The 19,157-nt window shown below is 58.1% G+C and overlaps 7 protein-coding genes across 7 annotated transcripts; 3 read left to right on the top strand and 4 right to left on the bottom strand.

The window, feature by feature from the left end:
* Positions 1–314: 314 nt before the first annotated feature.
* Positions 315–2,243, top strand: PG985_013120 (uncharacterized protein; the record flags this gene model as incomplete). Its single annotated transcript, XM_066832886.1, has 5 exons — positions 315–646; positions 694–863; positions 1,098–1,543; positions 1,608–1,859; positions 1,917–2,243. 5 exons carry the CDS (start codon positions 315–317, stop codon positions 2,241–2,243), a joined length of 1,527 nt encoding a protein of 508 aa, XP_066677626.1.
* Positions 2,244–4,128: 1,885 nt separating this feature from the next.
* On the bottom strand, positions 4,129–5,325 carry PG985_013119 (uncharacterized protein; the record flags this gene model as incomplete). Its single annotated transcript, XM_066832885.1, has 3 exons — positions 4,129–4,578; positions 4,631–5,195; positions 5,264–5,325. 3 exons carry the CDS (start codon positions 5,323–5,325, stop codon positions 4,129–4,131), a joined length of 1,077 nt encoding a protein of 358 aa, XP_066677625.1.
* A 542-nt stretch (positions 5,326–5,867) lies between these two features.
* Positions 5,868–11,586, bottom strand: PG985_013118 (uncharacterized protein; the record flags this gene model as incomplete). Its single annotated transcript, XM_066832884.1, has 7 exons — positions 5,868–7,584; positions 7,645–8,411; positions 8,484–9,724; positions 9,797–10,792; positions 10,856–11,096; positions 11,170–11,386; positions 11,450–11,586. The coding sequence occupies 7 exons, from the start codon at positions 11,584–11,586 to the stop codon at positions 5,868–5,870; spliced, it is 5,316 nt and encodes a 1,771-aa protein (XP_066677624.1).
* Positions 11,587–12,381: 795 nt separating this feature from the next.
* PG985_013117 (uncharacterized protein) lies at positions 12,382–13,494 on the top strand (the record flags this gene model as incomplete). The annotated part of the gene is made up of 1 exon (XM_066832883.1): positions 12,382–13,494. One exon carries the CDS (start codon positions 12,382–12,384, stop codon positions 13,492–13,494), a length of 1,113 nt encoding a protein of 370 aa, XP_066677623.1.
* An 866-nt stretch (positions 13,495–14,360) lies between these two features.
* Positions 14,361–15,998, top strand: PG985_013116 (uncharacterized protein; the record flags this gene model as incomplete). The annotated part of the gene is made up of 1 exon (XM_066832882.1): positions 14,361–15,998. The coding sequence occupies one exon, from the start codon at positions 14,361–14,363 to the stop codon at positions 15,996–15,998; it is 1,638 nt and encodes a 545-aa protein (XP_066677622.1).
* A 300-nt stretch (positions 15,999–16,298) lies between these two features.
* Positions 16,299–17,021, bottom strand: PG985_013115 (uncharacterized protein; the record flags this gene model as incomplete). Its single annotated transcript, XM_066832881.1, has 2 exons — positions 16,299–16,433; positions 16,494–17,021. The coding sequence occupies 2 exons, from the start codon at positions 17,019–17,021 to the stop codon at positions 16,299–16,301; spliced, it is 663 nt and encodes a 220-aa protein (XP_066677621.1).
* Positions 17,022–17,764: 743 nt separating this feature from the next.
* On the bottom strand, positions 17,765–19,038 carry PG985_013114 (glycosyltransferase family 32 protein; the record flags this gene model as incomplete). Its single annotated transcript, XM_066832880.1, has 3 exons — positions 17,765–18,346; positions 18,457–18,612; positions 18,712–19,038. 3 exons carry the CDS (start codon positions 19,036–19,038, stop codon positions 17,765–17,767), a joined length of 1,065 nt encoding a protein of 354 aa, XP_066677620.1.
* Between the last annotated feature and the right edge of the window lie 119 nt (positions 19,039–19,157).

Raw genomic sequence — 19,157 nt, 5'->3', positions numbered from 1 at the left:
GAGGCCAATCATTATACTTACTTGCCTCCTTTGGTGACCGCCACTTGATGGGGTCCATGTCCATCCCCCCTTTACCGCTCGCCAGCAGCGGGCCCGATGAGGACGTCCCGACCGACCACGTCTCGACCGCCGACTTGGGCTGGACGAGGAAGCCGGGCATCAGGTGAAATTCCCAGTCCCGGTCAGTGCTCTGCCCGTCCGCCGCGGGGACGAAGAACTGGAGCGACGCGGCATTGGCCGGCGCCGACGCCACCGCCTGCATCGTGGTCGTCGCGTAGCCCTGCACGCAGTCGGGCTTCTCGGTCGGCTTCGCGATGGTGATGGCGGGCGCCGGCACGCGCGGCGGCTGCGTGGTGGTGGCAGTGGTCGGGTGGGTGCTGCTGCTGCTGGAGGAGGACAAGGGTTTGCTGGAAGTCTTGCTACTGCTGGTGCGGCTGTTCGTCTTCGTGGCGGTGGCAGACGATGATAATGTTTCCGTCGTGGAAGAGGCGGTTTTGGAAGCGGACGATGAAGTCATTGGTTCAGAAGATGACGAGGTCGTTGAAGTCGACGACTCAGTGCTCGACGGAAACGGGCAAGACAGGGCTTGGCTGCCGTCTGCTTCGTCACCTTCCTCCTTTTGTTGCCTCTTGGTGTTGGTGCGATCGTACGCAAAGGTAAAGGTATACTCCCAGCTGTAGAATCCAGTAGCAGAGTTCAGGTAAAGGGAGTCGATGGCGTCCACCATGTTGCGGAACGTCTCCCACTCGGCATACAGCGGTCCCGGGCTGTTGCCCGTCTTGGAGTCCGTCTTGACGTCCGGCAGGTTCTCTGCGGCGACGATTCCGGCTTTTATTACATCTTTCCAGAGCCTGGTCAAGTATGTAGGCGGAAGGGTGATCTGCGGCAAGATCGTTGTGTCCATGTAGTGCTTGTAAGCCCCGGCGATCCCGTCCGCTCCGAATGTCGCTTGCCACGTTGCTGCCTGCGGGTAAAGGCCGCCGTGGTTAGTACTAACATCGTTGTCGACCTTTTCCCTGCATTATAACTTGGGGTTAGCGAACGGCCAGTGTTTTTCCCCCCTAGACCAGACAAGAGTGACTCACAACTCGGCGTAGATGCGATTGTTTGTCCGGTCAATCAGAGGCAGCATGGAGTCGCCCTTCATCACCAGAACACCAAGAAGGACCTTCTCGAAGTATTGGATCATCACCAGGAGCTCGTCCTTGGCCGAGTAAGGCCGGCTCGCCACCGCCGAGGATGGCCACTTCCAGCCGCCGCTGTTGGCGTCTATCAGATACTTCTTGTCGCCGACGAAGCTTTGCAAGAATGGCCTATTGGCATCGGCTGGCGGGAAGAACGGGCCCTTGGAGTCGCCGTTGAGATACTGCGACATTGCCACGAAGTACAGGTTCTTCTCGCTGGCGAGGGCGTTCCACACGGGCTGGATCACGTTGAACTGACACGTACCCGGCGCCGGCGCTCGAGGGAAGAAGAACTGGTTCAGATCCGCGCAGCTCAGCTTGCCTGCCTGTGTGGTAGTGTCGACGAGCTGGAGGAAGAAGTCCTTTAGCCACGATTTCTCATCTGCATGAATCTAGTGTTAGTGTTGTCTTGAGATTTCGCAGACAGTGTTCCTTCAACTCACAGGCATGGTCAAGGCTGGCCTTGTTGTTGTTATCTACGGCTTCTTTGGCGTAGTTGGTGTACATTCGCGCCGACTGGAAGGCAGCCGCGTCCAGTCTGGTCGTCGTGGGCACGGCACAGTTCCCGGGTCCCGCCACCACCTTCGTTGCGCGATCGTATCGGGAGATGACCTTATACTTGGCCTTCACATTGCCGGCGATCTCGGGATTGAGCATGTCGGAGGTGATGGCCGGGTATGGCGGTACCGTCAGCCGAGGCGCCGACCCCGTCATCAGCTGACACGTTCCCAGCTTCGCGAGAACTGTTTTGGCGCCGCGCCTTTCAACCCGCACACGGCCGGCGATATTGCGTGGGGTAGGCTCATCGAGATCGTCGGCGTTGGGACCAGATGTCTGGTACGGTGGGACGCCCTTGCCGGGCGCTTGGCCGCCCAGGCAGCTGGAGCATGCCTTGCAGGCGCTGGTGGTGCTGGTAATGGTCGAGGTGGCGCCGGTCACAGAACAGCCGGTCTGAACGTCGGAACAAGTCGTAGTAAAAGAGACACACGAGTTGCTGATGGTGGCTTCGGCACAGCGGACCTCACAATCGGAAACCGTCTTGGTAGCCGTACAGCGTGATGTAATGGTTTCTTTGGTAGTTGTCTTGGCTGTCTTGGAGGAAGAGCCGTCGCTGGCGTTATCATTGGTGTCCGGTGGACCGTCTGTTACCGGGTCCGTGGTACAGCTGCCTACCGGGGCACCGAAAACTTGGAAACAGGGCAGGTGAAACTTTGGAAGACCAGGAAAATCGAAAATGGTGTTTGGAATAGGAGGGAGACCCCACATGATGACACCCGCGCCGCCGCCAGTCACTATCACGGGCACGATTGTTGAGTGGCCATCACTGTCTTTCGTCGTCACCCATGTGTTGGCTTTGTATGATGATCCAGAAACAGTGACTGCAGAGAAACCCGTTGGGGCCACAGTGATGGATGACGCGAGCGTGCTGGAGGTTGTGCTTATCGGGACGCTACCTTCAGAGGATATCGAAGTGCTCGATCCGCTGTAACTAGTTGATGTAAGGCTTCTCGGTGTGTTGCTAGTAGATGCGATTACACTTCTGCTCGACTCACTGGCTAGGTTGGATGATGAGGATGATGAGGTGATGCCGCCGGTAACTGAGCTTGTTGCACTATGATCGGAAGGGAGGGCTGCACTTGGAATTGAGCTACCGGAGCTTGTCGAGCTACCCTGCCTGGAGTCTGAAGCACTAGCAGTAACTGACAGTAAGCTGCTCTTGGGATTCAAATTGGTCCCAGATAGCATACGGGAGGAGGTACTATCACTTGCTGTACTTGAGCCCGAGGGAGTCTGAGTGGTGGGCCGTGCCTGTCCCGGCAAAAACGTGGGCGGAGGCAAGAGGATGGGAGAGTCGGCATCGGGAGTTGGAATACTCCAGCCAACCCCTCCGGGACCGATCTGGTAGCTTAAGGTTGAAAGCCGGCGAGTCAAAGTTCCTGAATCTGGGACAGTGATAATCTTGTTCACGACGGTCGTGGTCGAGAGGTTGACATAACCGGGGTACGTCGTTGCGACGAAAGTTGCGATCTCAGTGGCGACTTTGCCATGGGAGTCTGTGAAGACTAGTGTCTCGAGGGCTGTTTCGGCACTTGACCAGCTACTACCAACTACTTGTGTAAATCCGAGGTTAGAATCGTGAAGTACGATAACGTACTAGTTCTCGGTTGAGGACTGGACATGGGTACATACTCGCACTAGACGCAGTCGAAGACACGCTGGGCGCCCCAGCTACAAAAGGGGCTGTGAGAAGGAGCAACAGCACAGAACATAGTGACTGATCCATGATGAGTCCATGTAATGTTCGGTTACCTTTGAACAGTGCGTATCATAGTTGTCTCTCTGTGAAGGATGCATCGTTTGTTCTTATATAGTATCTACTCTGTGTACGGTTATGCAGGAATCCCGTGAGGGATTCAGCTGGGATAGGCTGGACCTCGCTGTTCAGCCGCAGCCTTGTTCGGTACCTGCAGCGAGGATGGGGGCTGAGTCGTGAAACAAATGACACCTCGCTGTAAGGGGCCAACATTCCGACCCCAACATCGAGATTGGCCAAAGACGGCACGGGGGCGACTAACCAATAATACGAGACATCTCCCCGTTCCAGCCTAGCCTTTTCTAAAAAGCCTCCCTGGGCGGCGGCTATTTCCATCCCCAAATTTCCCTTGCAGGCGCCACGTGGTTGAGGAGCCTGGCGCGAGAAGCGGAAATTCCTTCATCGATCAGTCACCAGAGCCTTGATTTCGTCAGGCTGTGGGATTCGTGGCTTTCTTTTGTGAGACCCATCGTGCATATCCAATCTCGGCGAAACAAAAGCCTCTTCATTAAGGCCGTCATGTTGGTCATGCATCTTAAATTTGGTACAACTCGGTGTGCTCAAGACAAACGTATTAGGTTGTGGTGGACCAGCATCATTGGGGTCAGCTGGGATACATTTGCATGGGGGCTAATACTGCATCAGATGCCTGGCAGTATCGTCTGCTCTCGCCTCCTCCAGCACCCGCCAGATTCTGCGCCGGTTCCGCAAACCCAGGGGAATTTGCAAGGTCTTGTCATTGGGCTCGTGAATTCCAGCCTGGGCCAGCCTGCGCACCAAATGTTCCCAATTCCAATCACCCTCCTGCTTCTTCCTGCGCAGCATTTTGCCATCCAAGTCCCATAGCCAAGGAAGCGATGTGTTCGTGGAAAGGACATCATACCAGCCTTCTTGGCTGTGCGCATAGTCACACGCTGGGTCCATGTGCCGTAGATCACCGGGCGCCTTGAGCCATTCCTCTTCTGCTGATGTGCCCTGGCGGGAGCCTTCCTGCTTTGCGCTGTCTGCCGGCATCGGCTGGAGGTTCTGCAGAATAGACTCGGTGATGTCGGCTATTTCCAGCGGGTTCTCTTCCAGAAGCTAGTTTGGGTTATGTTAGTAATCGTGTGGTTGATTCAGAAAGAAAACGTACCTGTCCATATTCCGGATCGTCGTCACGCTCCCAGTAGACGTTCCTGCAGAACCGGCCCCCGAAATAATTGTGGGGTTCTTCGATGAGGTATTCGCTTACGAGGGGCAGAGTCCCTCGGATGCGGCGATGAAGCACCTGCCACAGCTGCTTGACGGAGCGTATCTCATCGTCGGGACCCATATGAAAGCTATCCGATTGCTGCTGCTGTTCCCCGCCCCGACTCTCAATGAAGCGCCGGGCAAGCTTGATGCAGGCGGCGTGGACCGCCATGTAGAGAGGTCCACCCGCATTGGGGCCGGGAGTCAACACGTCCGGTCTTACATAGAATGCTTCCACAGTCTCTCCAGACTCCAGGATCTGGAAGCGGTTATTGTCGTCGCATTGGGCGTCGAGCTCTAGTACGAGCCGCACGTAGTCTTTTGGGGGGTTTGGACCGAGATCTAGAACCCGCCCATGCGTAAGCCAGTACACATCCAATTGGGCATTGTTATCATCGTCGTCGATAGAATGGGCGGTGGTAAGGAGAACGGCGCGGGTCAGCCATTCACTGGGCTCGTCGTCGCTACTATGGTTGTCAGTACAGCATTTGGCCTCACAAAACGGCAATGGGATCTGGAAGAAAAAAGGGCTCACCGTTGCCCAGCCTCTACCATCGGAGCCCCGCAAATGCAGCAGTAAGGCTGATTGCGACCCATGGTGATCGACTGTCAAATGGTCGAAGTGTGTTTTGAGCCGGCGACTGGGAGAAACCATCTTTTGCCAAGACGAGATGAATTCAGCCTTAAATTTAGTCCAGTTCAGCTAAGATAGTTAGCTTTTTTACATTATGTACACATCAAATCAGCGAAACTACTAACCTTTTGTGGTGTAATATTACCAAATCAGGAAAGAAGGTAAACGCGGGATGTACAACACCAACTTTCCAATCACACACACACACACACACACACACATGAACACCGTAGTTAGAGTTGATCGCCGCTAGGAGCGGCCACCCGGGTCGATTTCCGAGATATGATCGGAATCACCAGTAGCAGGCGCTAGGCTAGCCGGGTAGGACAGTCACTGCGACTCACTCAAGGAAGTCGGTGGCTGCGGCTGAGAATCTACGGGCTAAATTATGCAAAGCCGCTTGATATGAATGAATGCTGATGCCTATCCTGTATTGTCCCTAACCCCTGTTACAACTATCCGCAACGCCCAAGCACCCCTGTATCTGCCACCCAAGTCCGAACCATTACCTCCGTAAGAACTCATTACTCATAATCCTCGCCCGATCCAACATCGAAGCCCGCTGTGGGGGCCTTTGCTGCTGATGTTGCTGTGATTGCTGCTGTTGTGGTCCGTCCCATCCCCCATAAGGATTCTGGCCAACCGGGTAGTACGCCGGTTGTTGCTGCTGCTGTTGTGTCTGCTGCTGTGATGGCGAGCCATGTCGACCAGGATACCCGTTGTTCCCACTGCCAGTACCGGGATTATTATGACTGTAGTAACCACCGCCGCCGCTTTGAGCTTGCGTGGTGTACTCCGCCGGCTTGGGCGCAACGGGAGGTGGCGACTGCTGACTGGGGAAGTACGACGCCGACGAAGGCAGGGGCGGCGACGCGTTGGGATTGTAGGCCATGAACGGCTGAGACGACGACGGTGGTGATTGCTGCTGCTGCTGCTGCGCGTATTGCTTAGGCGGCCGCCCGGGCGCAAGCGACGGCGGCGGGGAGGGCGTGTTCGGGTTCGACGACGCCGAGGGTATCATCCCCTCGTACGACGGCCTCGTGACCGGGGCCGGTTTCCGCCGGATGGGAGGTGACGGGATGGACAGCCCCGCGGGCACATCAACTGGCTGTTGACCTCCTTGGTTGTTGTTGCTGCTGGACAGTGGCGGCGACGCTTGCAGTCCAGGAGATCCAGGCCGTTGCTGCCAGCCGGGCCCAGCTTGCGAGCTGAATCTAGGCGGTTGCGTGGCGCTTGGAGGCGTCGTCGCCTTGTTGTCTTCTTGGTCCTGGGAATGGCCCGGCGAGAACTGCTGATACAGGGAGATCTGCGTCCCCAGTGCCGACTTGAGCTCCTCGGAGACCTGCTCAATCATGCCAGGCCTTCTCCTCTCGGTATCGGAGACACCGAAACTGGGAGCCTGCGCCTGGTCTGTCGACTCGGGATCATCACGTTGCTTGCGCTCCTCGTTGGACACATCCTGCTTGCTCGCCTGCACCCCCCTCACCACGCCCGCCACCGCCATATTCCCCCCCTCCACCGCCGCCCTCAACGCCGCGAACAGCCCCGCCGTCCGCTCGACGAGGATCTCCAGACAGTCCGTCGCGTCCTTCTCGAGCGCGATCTGCAGCGCCGTCTGCCCGTTCCCGTTGGCGTGCAGCATATCGGCCCCGTGCTCGAGCAGCACCCGCACCGTCTCGTCGTCGTCGGCCCCGCACGCGACCGTCAGCGCCGTGTCCCCGTCCCCGTCCGTCAGGTTGATGTCGGCCCCCGCGTCCAGCAGCACCTCCATCTCGGCCTTGTACATGCACCCGGCCGCGTTGGTCAGCGGCGTCGACTCGTCCCAGCCGCCGCGGATGTTGAGCTCGGCCCCCTTCTCGACCAGCAGCCGCATGATCTCGGCCTCGGCGTGCTTGGTCGCCGCGATGATGGGCGGGCCCTCGTCGCCCCCGCCCAGGTCCGGGTCCGCGCCGTACTGGAACAGCAGTTCGACAATGTCCAGCCGGCCCGCCTCGCAGGCGCCCTGCAGGGCCGTGCCCGCTTCGAAGCTGGGGTTCTCGGTACAGGCGTTCACGTCGGCACCCCGCTCGAGGAACTCGAGGACGAGGTCCTTGTGGCCCTGGGCTGCAGCGGTTTGCAGCGGCCAGCCGGCGGGGTCGTGTATGTCGGCGCCGGCCTCGAGCAGCAATCTGACAATGTCCGCCGTACCGTCATAGGCAGCAGCCGTTAGAGCATTCCCGTAACTATGAGTGTGTCAGCCAGAGTTTCTCTCTGTCAGCGGGGGACAGAAAAATGGTGCTTACTCTTCGCCCTTGGCATTCGGGCTTCCCTTGTATGGCTCTCCCAGAAGCAGTTCCACCGTCGACTTCTTCTCGCAGTCCGTCGCATCGTACAGCGCCCGATCCACCGTCTCCTGCGAGATGGCCCCGTTGGAGTACACCCACGCCACCCCGAGCAGATCGTCTTGATTCTCCGTGACGGTGGCTGCCTTGTGGAAAAGGTTATTGCAGTCGAGGCCCGGCTGCTTGTCGAGCAGGATCTTGGCGACATCCCAATTCCACTCGCCCACGGCTGCATCCAGGGCCTCTTGGAAATATTGGTGCTCGTGCTCGAACTCGTTGAGGAGCTTGTTGAAGACGTCGACGCGGCCGGCCTCGGCGGATTTGACCAGGGCTTTGCTGTACTCTTCGGTGGGGAGCCGGTCCGCGTACTGCTCCACGAGGTACTCGAACATGGACAGGTCCGAAAGCAGGGCCGCCAGCGCCAGAGGGGGGTCGAGGTTGCGGTCGGGGTCGACGGTCAGAGACACGCCTTCGGCGACGAGCAGCTTGACCGCATCACGGTTGCCCGACGAGATGGCCGCATTCACCACGGGGCCAATGTCATTCGAAGTCGCATTGGGATTGGCGCCGCGAAGTATGAGGATCTTCATCACATCAACATGGCCACCGAAGGCAGCCATGTGTAGCGGGGTTTGCTCGTTGATCTCGATGCCGTCGTCAATCGGGGCGCCTTTGTTCAGGAGTTCCTGGGCGATCTTGGTCCTACCAAAACAGGCAGCCAGATGCAGCTAGATCCAGTGTCAGAAATTGATTAGGAACATGTTTGGAGTTGTGTCTCATTCTCTCGATGCGTGGCTTACCGGTATGTTGTTCAGCCCATCCCGCTGCGAGATCTCGCCCTCGTGCCCATTCCGGATCAGCGCCGCCACCAAGTCCTGGAACCCGACCGCCGACACGATATGCAGCGCCGTCCAATTCTTGACATCCGCTGTGTCGAACTCGTCCTCCAGGCTGTTGGTAAGGCGGTGGTACTCAATCAACCACCGACGACGGATGCGCGAGTCCGGGTTCCAGAAGTCGTCCTCGATGCTGAGGTCCTCGGCGATTTCGTAGGTGGCCTTGGAGGCGTGGCGCAGCCAGTGCTTGACTGTATACGGCATGGCGAGATCCTTGACCTTGTCCACTTCCGGGTCGTACTCCTCTTCCGAGCTGGCGTCGCTGTCGGTGTCTTCTGTGCCATCGTCCGAGCCATCATTGTCGTCACCACCAGAATGTTGGCTCTCGTTGTCGCTCTCCCCGCCATTGCTATGCTCGGAGCCATTCTCGCCGTCATCCCCTCCTTCATCTTGCTCCGGATCGGTCTCGAGGTCAATGTCCACATCAAAAGCTTCATTAACATGGTCGAAGCACCGCAGCGCAAGAACACCGTGCTGCCACTTGATCTCCTCGGGCGACATGCCCAACAGGTCCTTGGCATTTTCAAGAAGATGCGACTTAACCACGACATTCATGAACGAAACTGTTCCATCATGACCCGTGAAGATCAGCGGCTTGCACATCTCAATCAAGTGATGCAGCTCCTCCTTCTCCTCCTCGGTCGAGCAAAGCCCAGCCAGCACGCCGAGCTCCTGCTCCGTGGGATCGTCGTACGTCAGCACCAGCGCCCGCAGCATCTCCTTGATCGTGTCGCTCTCGCCGCCGCTGGCGCCAAAGACCTGCCGCCACGCATTATTGAGCAGGGCCCGCAGGTCCTGCGGCATCGTCTCGAGCACGCGGCGCACCTTGAGGTCGCTCTCGGCCGGCCCGAGCTCGTAGAGCTGCACGCACGAGATCTCGATCCACTGCGTGTTCTGCGCCCGCTTCCCGATCAGGCTACTGACGAAGTAGGCGAGCGCCTTGTTGTACTTCTTCTCCAGCACCAGCGACTCGACCTTGCTCTTGGCGATACGCTTCAGCGCGATCTGCACCTGGTTCCCGTACTTCTCGTCTTCGAGGTCGACGAGCCGGACGCCGTCGACTCCCAGGGCCTGGCCGACGTTGTGGGCTTCCCGGCTGGTGATGAACCACCTTGTCGCAACACGTCGCGATCCCATTTCCGTCACTGTCGTTCCGAGTTAGTAAGCTTCCATGCACTTCCTTTTGGTTTCCATCCCCATGTCAGGGGCATACTTACTGTCCGAAAGCTCCGTCTTGAGGAAGTTCATGAGCTTGGTAGTCGAGGCCGAGTTTTCCGGAAGCACATGGAGGTTATTCAGCACGAAAATAACCTTGCTTCCGATAAAGTTATCGGTCAGCATGTCCTGCAGGACCTGCCAGAGGTTCTCAATGGTGATCTGCGCCTGCGCCTTGTCGCCCTTCGCCTTCTTGATGAACGACTTGGCATACGGCGCCAGGGTCTTCTGCTGCTTGATGAGCTGCCGGATGATGCTCTTGAGCACGTCCTCGGCGGTGCAGAAGTACTGCGACTGGTCGCAGAAGAAGTACGCCAACAGCACCGGGTCCTGGCCTTGGTTGACAGGCGCCACGCTCTGCTCGTAGTCGTTGATCACGGCCATGGATGCGCTCGTCTTGCCTCGGCCTTCGGGTCCCCGAACCCACAGGCAATCGCCGGGCTTGATAGTACCCTCATGGTCATCGGCTGCGCTAGTGTTGTTGCTATTGCTCTCGGCTAACCACGCGATGTACTCTGGTTCCTTGGTGATCCACGAGGACGGCGAGAACGTCTCAGCCAGTGCCTTGCGCTTGCCCGCCATGAAGGGCCCCTCGAGCGCATCGTCGATCTTATTGATCATGTCCTGGTCGATATCGCGCACGGCGTTCATTCGGTTCTTCACCATGGATGGCGCGGCATTGACGCGGTCTTTTATCTCATGACGCACCAGGAGGAAATGTGACTCCTGTGCCGACGCGAACTTGACCAGGTCGCGGTGGTTGGCCGCTAGCCCGATCTTGAAGGAAACCTCGAGGGTGGCCGATTCGCGAGTGACGAACTTAGCGAACTTGGCGGGCAGGGGGATGTTGCCGAAGACGCTGGGTAGCTTGGCCAAGCTCGTGAGGTCGGTATTACGCTCTTCGTAGAAGCAAGTCACTGCAATGGCGGGGCTGACTTTCCCAACCATGTGTGTGAATTCGTCCACCAGTTCCCGCAGTTGCGGATTGCCTGGTTTCACTGCCAATGATGTCAGTACCATATTCAACAGCCAAGCTGACGAGAGTCGGAAAGATCACATACTAAAGTCCAGTAGCTCAGAAGACGTTGCCTGGCTAAGCTTCTCTGCGGCCGAGGCGTACATGGAAGCCGCTGAGGCGGCGGCAGCGCCCCGGAAAGGTGTACCAAAGAAGATGGTGGCGGCGATCGCCTCAAACAGGATCGGGAACTTTTTCCGGTACGAATCCGCCATGGTGACGGCCTTGGCGATGACGAGACCTCCCATGCTATGGCCGATGAACACGATTGGCCGCCTCTCATGTTTCTGATCGTGCGACAGACGGTTATTAGTCCCTGGTGCATTTGCGTGAGAGGAGGGATAGAACGCCCTAACATACCTTTTCTCTGGAGGCGGCTACTCCCACCAGGAGTCCCATGGCAATATTGTCCATAAACTGCTCGACTTGCAAGGCGCCTTGCCATACTGACTCGTACATATACAGCAGAATCCGCGACTTGGGGAAGTCCTTGGCAAGACTATCTGTGGGCCACTTGAAGTCCTTGGTCTCCCAGCACTCTTCCGGATGTGCTCCCAGCCCCGGGACAAACACGATGCTGGTTCAAGTGTCAGAAATGGTACCCAAGTGTGAAGCGGTGGCCAAAAACTCCCAGACTTACTCGATTTCCGGCACAAAGGCATCTGTCTCGGGATACAGCTGCTTGATGCCCTGTTTGACGATGCTGATGTCCTTCTTGGGCTTGCTGCCGCCCGCATTGGGCCTCCTCACGGTCCCCTTGCGTTTGATGTCGGCCATGGCGGATGTGGCATGGGCGCAAAGGCGAGGAATCTGACTAAAGTGCTAGTTGGCTCGGTCGCCCTCGAAAAGCAGTCGCGAGCAGATGCATTCATTAATAAAGAAGCAGACCATGGAAAAGTCGACGTTGGGCGCTTGCTCATGCCGTCTTGCACCACCAACCCACATGGATCATGAGATTAGTTCCGGACCCGGTGGCTGCAGGCCGCTGCATGGCTCGTAAAACTAGCCCCGATTGACAGCTAGACAGCTAGGGATATGGCACACAGCCCCTCGGGTCCGCTGCTTTGCCGCAGCAGTGTGAGTGCTGACAGGACCAACGTCCAGTGCGGCTGAAGCGCCTCTCTGGCCGATCTCATTTCGCAGCACATGGGTCTGAGACTCCACATGGTGAGACGACCGTCAGCACTTGCGCCGATGGGGTTAGAGACTCGTAGCTAGCCATTCAGCTGGATCCAATTTCGCATCCAGTGCCTCTGCTTAGGTGCAAACGATGGAGGGCAAGAGACAAGCTCGGGGGGAGTAATAAGCAATGGATTTGCCAGACCTTCGTTCCTAGTGGCTCTTGTCGGGTCTTTCTGGCTAGCAAAGCTGTTATAAGACTCATTGTGGATTGGACCCGACTCGGTGCGACCCGTTGCCAATATCTGTTGCTATTTTGGTCTTTCGGGTCTCCGTCGCACTCAGCCTTATATTCGGAGGGATAGCCAGCGCACCCGCCAAGCTCCATTTCCAACCGATCCTTCTGTCACGCCGCAGAAGCACAGCAGCATGACCCAACGACATCAATCAACCATGGATACCAAGCCTTCGCTTCCCTTCACGACGCGAGTGCTCAAAACAAGCGCTTCGGTGTCGTCGTCGTCGCAGGAAGTCGCCGACCTCAGCAGCTTGCTCCCTGCATCATGCCGCACAAAGAAGGACCACATCGTTCCGCCCAGCATTGACGATGCCGACGGCCTCTTCGCGCGAGAGCTGCGCGTCGACCGGCTCGATGGGGTTCGCGACTGGCTGTGGGTGTGCGGGCGTCCGATGCCGCCGCGGCCGCTGCACCACCAGATCCTCATCGGTCGCGATGTCACCATCACCGAGAACCCGGAGCTGCACCTCGTGTGGCACAAAACCCGCATCTTTCTCAAACCGCTCCCGGCATGGCTACTAGACCCCGACGTCTGGGCCCGCCACCTGCTACCAGCATCATTGTCGTCTTCGCCTTCCTCGTCACGGCATCCGGACACCAGCAACAACGACGGTGAACTCGCCGCGTGCGCCCGCGGCTTCTTGTTCTCCTACACGGCGCTGATCGCGTACGAGAGCGACTTCCGCCTCGCCCAGGACAAGGGCCTCCTCCCGGCCTCGGTGACCTGGGACGCCTGGCGGCAGCTGGCCCGCGAGTACCTAGGGGGCCACTGCTACGCCGCCGTGAACCCGCGGTACTGGTACGGCGAGCTGCGGCTGAGCCGGCTCAACAAGGTGTACCGGTTCGCGCGCGGCTTTGTGCTGCGGGGCTACTCGAAAGTGGACGCCCACACCGTCTACGTCGACCTGCTACGCGACAACTTCGGCGTCCTGGCCACCATCCTGGGGTACGTCGTCATCGTGCTGTCGGCGATGCAGGTCGGGCTGGGCGTCGACCGGCTGCAGGCCGACAGCGCGTTCCAGAGCGTGAGCTACGGGTTCACCGTCTTCTCCATCCTCGCGCCCCTCGTCGCGGGCGCGGGCATCGTGGGCGGGGTGCTGGCCATGGTGGTGAGCAATTGGCTGGTGACCAAGGACTACGAGCGCAAGCGGTTCGGGGAGATGGGGGTCGAGCCGTATTGGCGGAACAAGCCGGCTAAAGGAGGGCCGGCAAACTCGTCGCTCAAGGGGTACGACACTGTTGCCTCGGGGTCTAGGACGGGAGTATAACGCCAGGTTGATAAAATAAAAGAGCTATATATGAGGTTTAATTGACTTTATTTATTCATTGATATACTTGACGTCTTGAAGCCTCTGATGTTTGATGCAGATTTAGAGTGTTGATCTGTGCTGACAAGACGGGGCCAATGGAACAGTCCAGTGGATTAGGCCCTGTAAGGCGGCACGCGGTGCTAAAGAACACCAGGCCCAAGCACTCGCCCCCTCGGGAAGCTTGATCGGCATAGAACCTTACACGTAAATCTTCCCCGTATTGAACCATGTGTTAGGCAAAGTTACCTATGCAATTCAACTTCGCAAATCTGATTCTTCCTATTACATGTATGTGAGGCGCTTCGTATTCATAATGGCCCACCGATGATAAAGTATGTTGTTCGGATCACAGGGAGCCGCATCAGGGTCACCCATTCCACTACAAGTAGCCTAGTCTACTTGCGCCCTTCATCACATTGACGCCTTTCCTCCCCCGCATCAAGCTTATCTCCACCACCACCACGGCAGATGCAGCCCAGTTGCCAGCATGCTCTACCTAATCGTATGGACGTTGCTTACAAACCGGAAAGGCGTAGATAGCCAGTTGGATGGTGTGGAACGTCCCCTGATGGGCGCATTTGAAGCGCACTAACAACCAGCATGAATGATCTGGCGATGGTTAGCTCCCCTTCCCGGGGCAGTGTCGCCCGGCGCTACGGCGGTATCTCCCGGGTCAACACCTATAGATATCTGAAAATAGGTATATATATCATCTTGGCTCGGAACTCAAACTTCGAGAATAAGGTGAAACGAGAAATTGACAAGTGCCATATGAACGCACAGCTATAGCCCATGATTGCAACCGAAAGCAATCCAAGCCCACCATGAAGCTACCCAGCCTACCCCTCCGCAAGCCGGCCGGCTACATGGTCGCCAGCATGGTTTGCTCCTTCGGCGGCTTCCTCTTCGGCATCGACACCGGCATCATCGGCCCCGTCACCGTCATGGACGACTTCAAGACCTACGTCGGCGACCCCTCCCCCACCATCCACGGCCTCATCGTCTCCTCCATCCTGATCCCCGCCGCCCTCTCCTCCTGCTTCGCCGGCAAAGTGGCCGACCACCTGGGCCGGTCGAGGGGCATCGCCATCGGCTCCCTCGTCTTCGGACTCGGCGCCGCCCTCGAGGCGGCCTCGGTCCACATCGCCATGTTCGTCGTGGGCCGCGTCGTCGAGGGGATCGGCGAGGGGCTGTACCTGGGCACGCTGGTCGTCTACATCTGCGAAGTCTCGCCGCCGCGGCACCGGGGCGCGCTGACCACGGCGCCGCAGCTGCTGACGACCCTGGGACTTGTGACGGGCTTCTTCACCTGCTACGGCAGCGCCGACATCCCGAGTTCCTTCTCGTGGCGCCTGCCCTTCCTCCTGCTAGCGGGCTACTCGCTCGTCTTCTCCGTCGCGGCCCTACTCTGGCTCCCCGCTTCGCCGCGCTGGTTGACCCTGCGCGGGCGCGACGACGAGGCGGCCGCGGCCTGGGAGAAGCTCGGCGTGGATGCGGCCGATCGCGAGAAGATCCTCGAGCAGCTGCCGGCCTCGGTCGCGGACAGCAACGCCAACGCCGCCACAGTCACTGCTAGCGGACCCATCATGATGACCGACACCATCACATCTCCAGCAACAACAATACCAGCAAGCGCATCAAATCAGGTGCCGATCCCGGCCACCCCAAAGCACAAGTCCAAAATGCCCGACGTCCTCGCCCCCGAAGCCCGCCCCCGCCTCCTCCTCGCCGTCTTCCTCATGGGCATGCAGCAGCTCAGCGGCATCGACGGCGTCCTCTACTACGCCCCCCTGCTCTTCCAACAAGCCGGCCTCGACAGCACCGCGGCCGCCTTCCTCGCCTCGGGCGTCTCCGCCCTCCTCATCTTCGCCGCCACCGTCCCCGCCACCCTCTTCGCCGACCGCTGGTCCCGCCGCGCCAACACCATCCTCGGCGGCCTCGGCATGGCCGCCACCATGTTCCTCATGGGCGCCCTCTACGCCGGCGACGCCGTCCGCCCCTCCGGAGGGGCGGGCCGCTGGGTCGTCATCGTCTGCATCTACCTCTTCGCCGTCCTGTACTGCGTCTCCTGGGCCGTGGGGATCAAGGTCTACGCCGCCGAGATCCAGCGGCCCGCCACCCGCGCCAGCGCCACCAGCATCGCCCACGGCAGCAACTGGCTGAGCAACTTCCTGGTGGCCATCGTCACGCCCACCCTGCTCGCCAGGACGAGCTACGGCGCCTATTTCCTGTTCGGGGGCTGCACCCTGCTGACGGCCCTCGTCTGCTGGGCCTTCATGCCCGAGACCCGCGGCCGGAGCCTCGACGACATCGACCGGGCGTTTCGGGAGAGGAATAAGATGGCGAATAACAACAACAAGCAGCGCAGCGGTCACGCAAGTGGGTTCAGGCAGTTCATCGCAAGGGCGGTGTCGCGGCGGGTGACGGGGACGATGCCTACGACTGCCGCCATAGGCGCATAAGAGAGAGTCACGAAGGCGATCGAGAAGACTCCTGCAGGCGATTGTACTGTATTGTATTGTGCCCACAGGATGAACTAATCGGCCCTGGGATATCTGATAGAGACGAGTGTACAGGCTATCAACCATGGAATAATCATGGAATAATCATGGAATGACTGTACAGGCTATTAACCATGGAATAATCATGGAATGACTGTAAACGACCCATGGTGATAATCGATTCACTATGATCCCCTATCCACCTGCTGTCCAGGAATCAACAGTCCCATCGTCATCGGGCGACGTCCCATCGTCATCGGGCTACGGCTCGAAGCTGATCAGATTGGGGTCGTCGGTGATGTACTGCAGTTGGAGCATCTTCTTGACATTGGGGTCAGCCAGCACGGGGCAGAGACGTTGGTGAGCCCAGTCCTTCGAGCCATTTGCCTGGCAATCCTAGATAGGGAATGGAAGTCAGCACGACGTTATGATGCATTGAGATGTGAAGTAGCATACCGGGTCGCAATAGGCGAAAGTCAAGCAATCACCACACTTTTTCATTCTGGACCCCTCCCTCACAGCGCCGCACTCACAACACACGCGCGGCATGCACTCGGGTGCTGAGGAGTCGGCGAATTCTACGCTCATCCGCAACAAAAAGCCCATGTCCAGATTGAAGAACAGGACCTGTCTGGAATCGAGAAGCCAGGGTCTCTTCTCATACTCCGGCGGGTAGAAAATCGCGACGGTCATGCCTATTTGGCAGTGCTGCATCACCCGGCGCGAGATGTCGTGGTTGTTGTGGACGTCGATCTCCATTTGGCAGCGCCACCCCCAGCGGTCTTGGGCGACGATGGTCGGGTTGGGGATCCCATCGGAGACGACGTAGTCGATTCGTTCTACCGTGGCGAGGACGCACCAGTGCCAACGACGACCAGGTCCGTTGGTTGCCGCAGACATGGCTCTCCAGCGTATGTCGTGGATGGGATCATTGAAGGAAGTGAAGAACCTGAGGTCATGGAATGTGGTGTAAAGCGAAGCCATATTGGAGTATTGGATGATGGATGTTGTCTTGCTGATGAAAAGAAGTTGTAGTGATGAAGTTCAAAGGCTTGGAGGTTGAAGACCACCTGGCGACTTCCAATTGCCTACCTACATTCCATGGATGTCAAGCACGGCTGTTGCATGTTCAGTGGACGTACCTACTCAACGCTCCCCCCTATCGACTTTCGGTGTAAGCATTTACTCTTTTTTTTTTTTTGGAGGGAACAGGATGTCTTAAGAGGGAATTGGAAATTCCTCGAATAAACGGTTCCTCTTTCCCTTATGAGACCCTGGGATAACGTGGAATAAACACCAGGACAGGAAGGAATAAACACCGAAAGTCGCTTACCGCGGCGTCGAGTGACGTGTGAGTAACGGGTGGGGGAAGAGACGGGCACCTTCCCGAGTTCAATGAAGCGGAAACTCGACACTTGACGACGCGGTCTCTGCCTGTACCTCGGTGGGATAACCAGCATGCCAATGGGGAAGAGAGATCCCTCAACAATATGCAGATATGTAGCCAAATGACAAGATGTGGTGGGTGCAGCGCTTTCGCCATCAAGGGGATACAGTGAACGATTAGGCTGGGTCATGTATGCAGGATGGAACATTTCATCAAGTTGGATTTGTCGACCAAATAGTACGCAAGCGAAGAAAAGAACGCATCATGATAGAAGAACGGGTATTAGTGGTTAGACGATAGGCAAAAACCGCCGACCTGTCGCATTGAAAGTTGAAAGTGATTATACGTTGCGGAAATGCGACGATTCCTCCGACATCTCCATTTGCTCGGCACTGGGCAGGATATCGTACCCCTTGGCGGGCTTGCTCCGGCTGCGCACCCTCCGCACGCACCACATGCAGCTCCAGACGGCGGCGCCGACGAGCGCGAGCACGCCGAAGATGATGAGCAGGATGTGGTCGCCGATGAAGCTGAACATGGCGCTGTCCCAGTTGGTCCAGGTGCCGCCGTGGACCTGGGTGAAGAAGACCCAGGGGTCGGCGCCGGGGCGCATGTCCATGAGGACGTGGTGCAGCGGCGCGAAGGCGTTGCCGTCGAACGGCATGATGGAGCCGTTGTCCGGGTTCAGGAGGCGGTGGTACTTCTCCCACATGGCCGTGACGAACCACTGGCCGCTGCTGTAGCTGATGATGACGTAGGGCAGCAGCCAGTTCCAGTTCCAGGGGACGAGCTGCTCCGTGAGCATGCGGAAGTAGGGGTGCTCCGGCGCCCCGCCCATGATGTTGTTGCTCAGCGCCCCGTGCCCGCCGTCGGTGGTGAAGGCCGGGTAGTAAGTCAGGGGCGTCAAATCGGCAGCGCATCCCTGGGATCAAAGATGGGTTAGCGACGGGGAAATGTCTCAGCCAGCTAGTAGTAGCGGCTTCGAGTCTTGGCGATCGCCGGTGGGGGGAAACAACCACAGTAGCAACGTACATTGTCCAAGTCGAGGTAGATGCCGCCATAATGCCGGATGAGAAAGTACCGCAAGACGTCCACCCGCTGGATGGGGAACTTGTAGCCGTCGTAAGTCGGGAGGTACCATGCGAAATGCTCCTGCAGGAAAGCGCGAGAGTTCTCGTTTGTCCAAAGCTAGCGCGCACACCCACCGTGTCAGCCAAATCGAAGATCATCATTCATTTACTGTCAAAGCTGGCTGTTGCGAGCGCCCAGGCCAAATATCGCACTCACCTTGTGCTCCCACGTCGGGTTCAGGTCCATGCAGGTCTGGCGCGCCTTCTCCCAGTGGTCCGGCAAGGTGTTGTTGTTGGGGTCTTTCCAGTTGTGGAAGATCTGGTGCAACATCTTGGTCACGACGGGTTGCCGCGTCTCGGGTGTCGCGTTGGCGTGTGCTTGGGCAATCTCCCCTTGTGAAATGCGGACACCAGCATGCGGCTTGAAGAGCCCGAACAAATTGGCGAAGTTGTACAGGTGCTTCCCGATCGCGACACAGCACATGAGCAACACAAGTGCCGCGAGCGCAATGACGATGCGCTTGGCGCGCAGTTGAGGCAGCATTGCGGCTGGACCCGAGCTGCGGTGCTACGCGCAATCACTATTGTCTATCGCAGGAAGAATATTAGAAGCTGTTGAAGATCGACGGATTGTCATACATAGCACGAGCACAATACAGAAGA

The sequence above is a fragment of the Apiospora marii genome (assembly GCF_038362585.1).
Source record: "Apiospora marii strain CBS 49790 chromosome Unknown utg000011l_segment0_segment0, whole genome shotgun sequence".
Classification (NCBI taxonomy): domain Eukaryota; kingdom Fungi; phylum Ascomycota; class Sordariomycetes; order Amphisphaeriales; family Apiosporaceae; genus Apiospora; species Apiospora marii.
The sequence above is the reverse complement of the archived record's forward strand: the minus strand, read 5'-3'. Positions and strand labels throughout refer to the sequence as shown.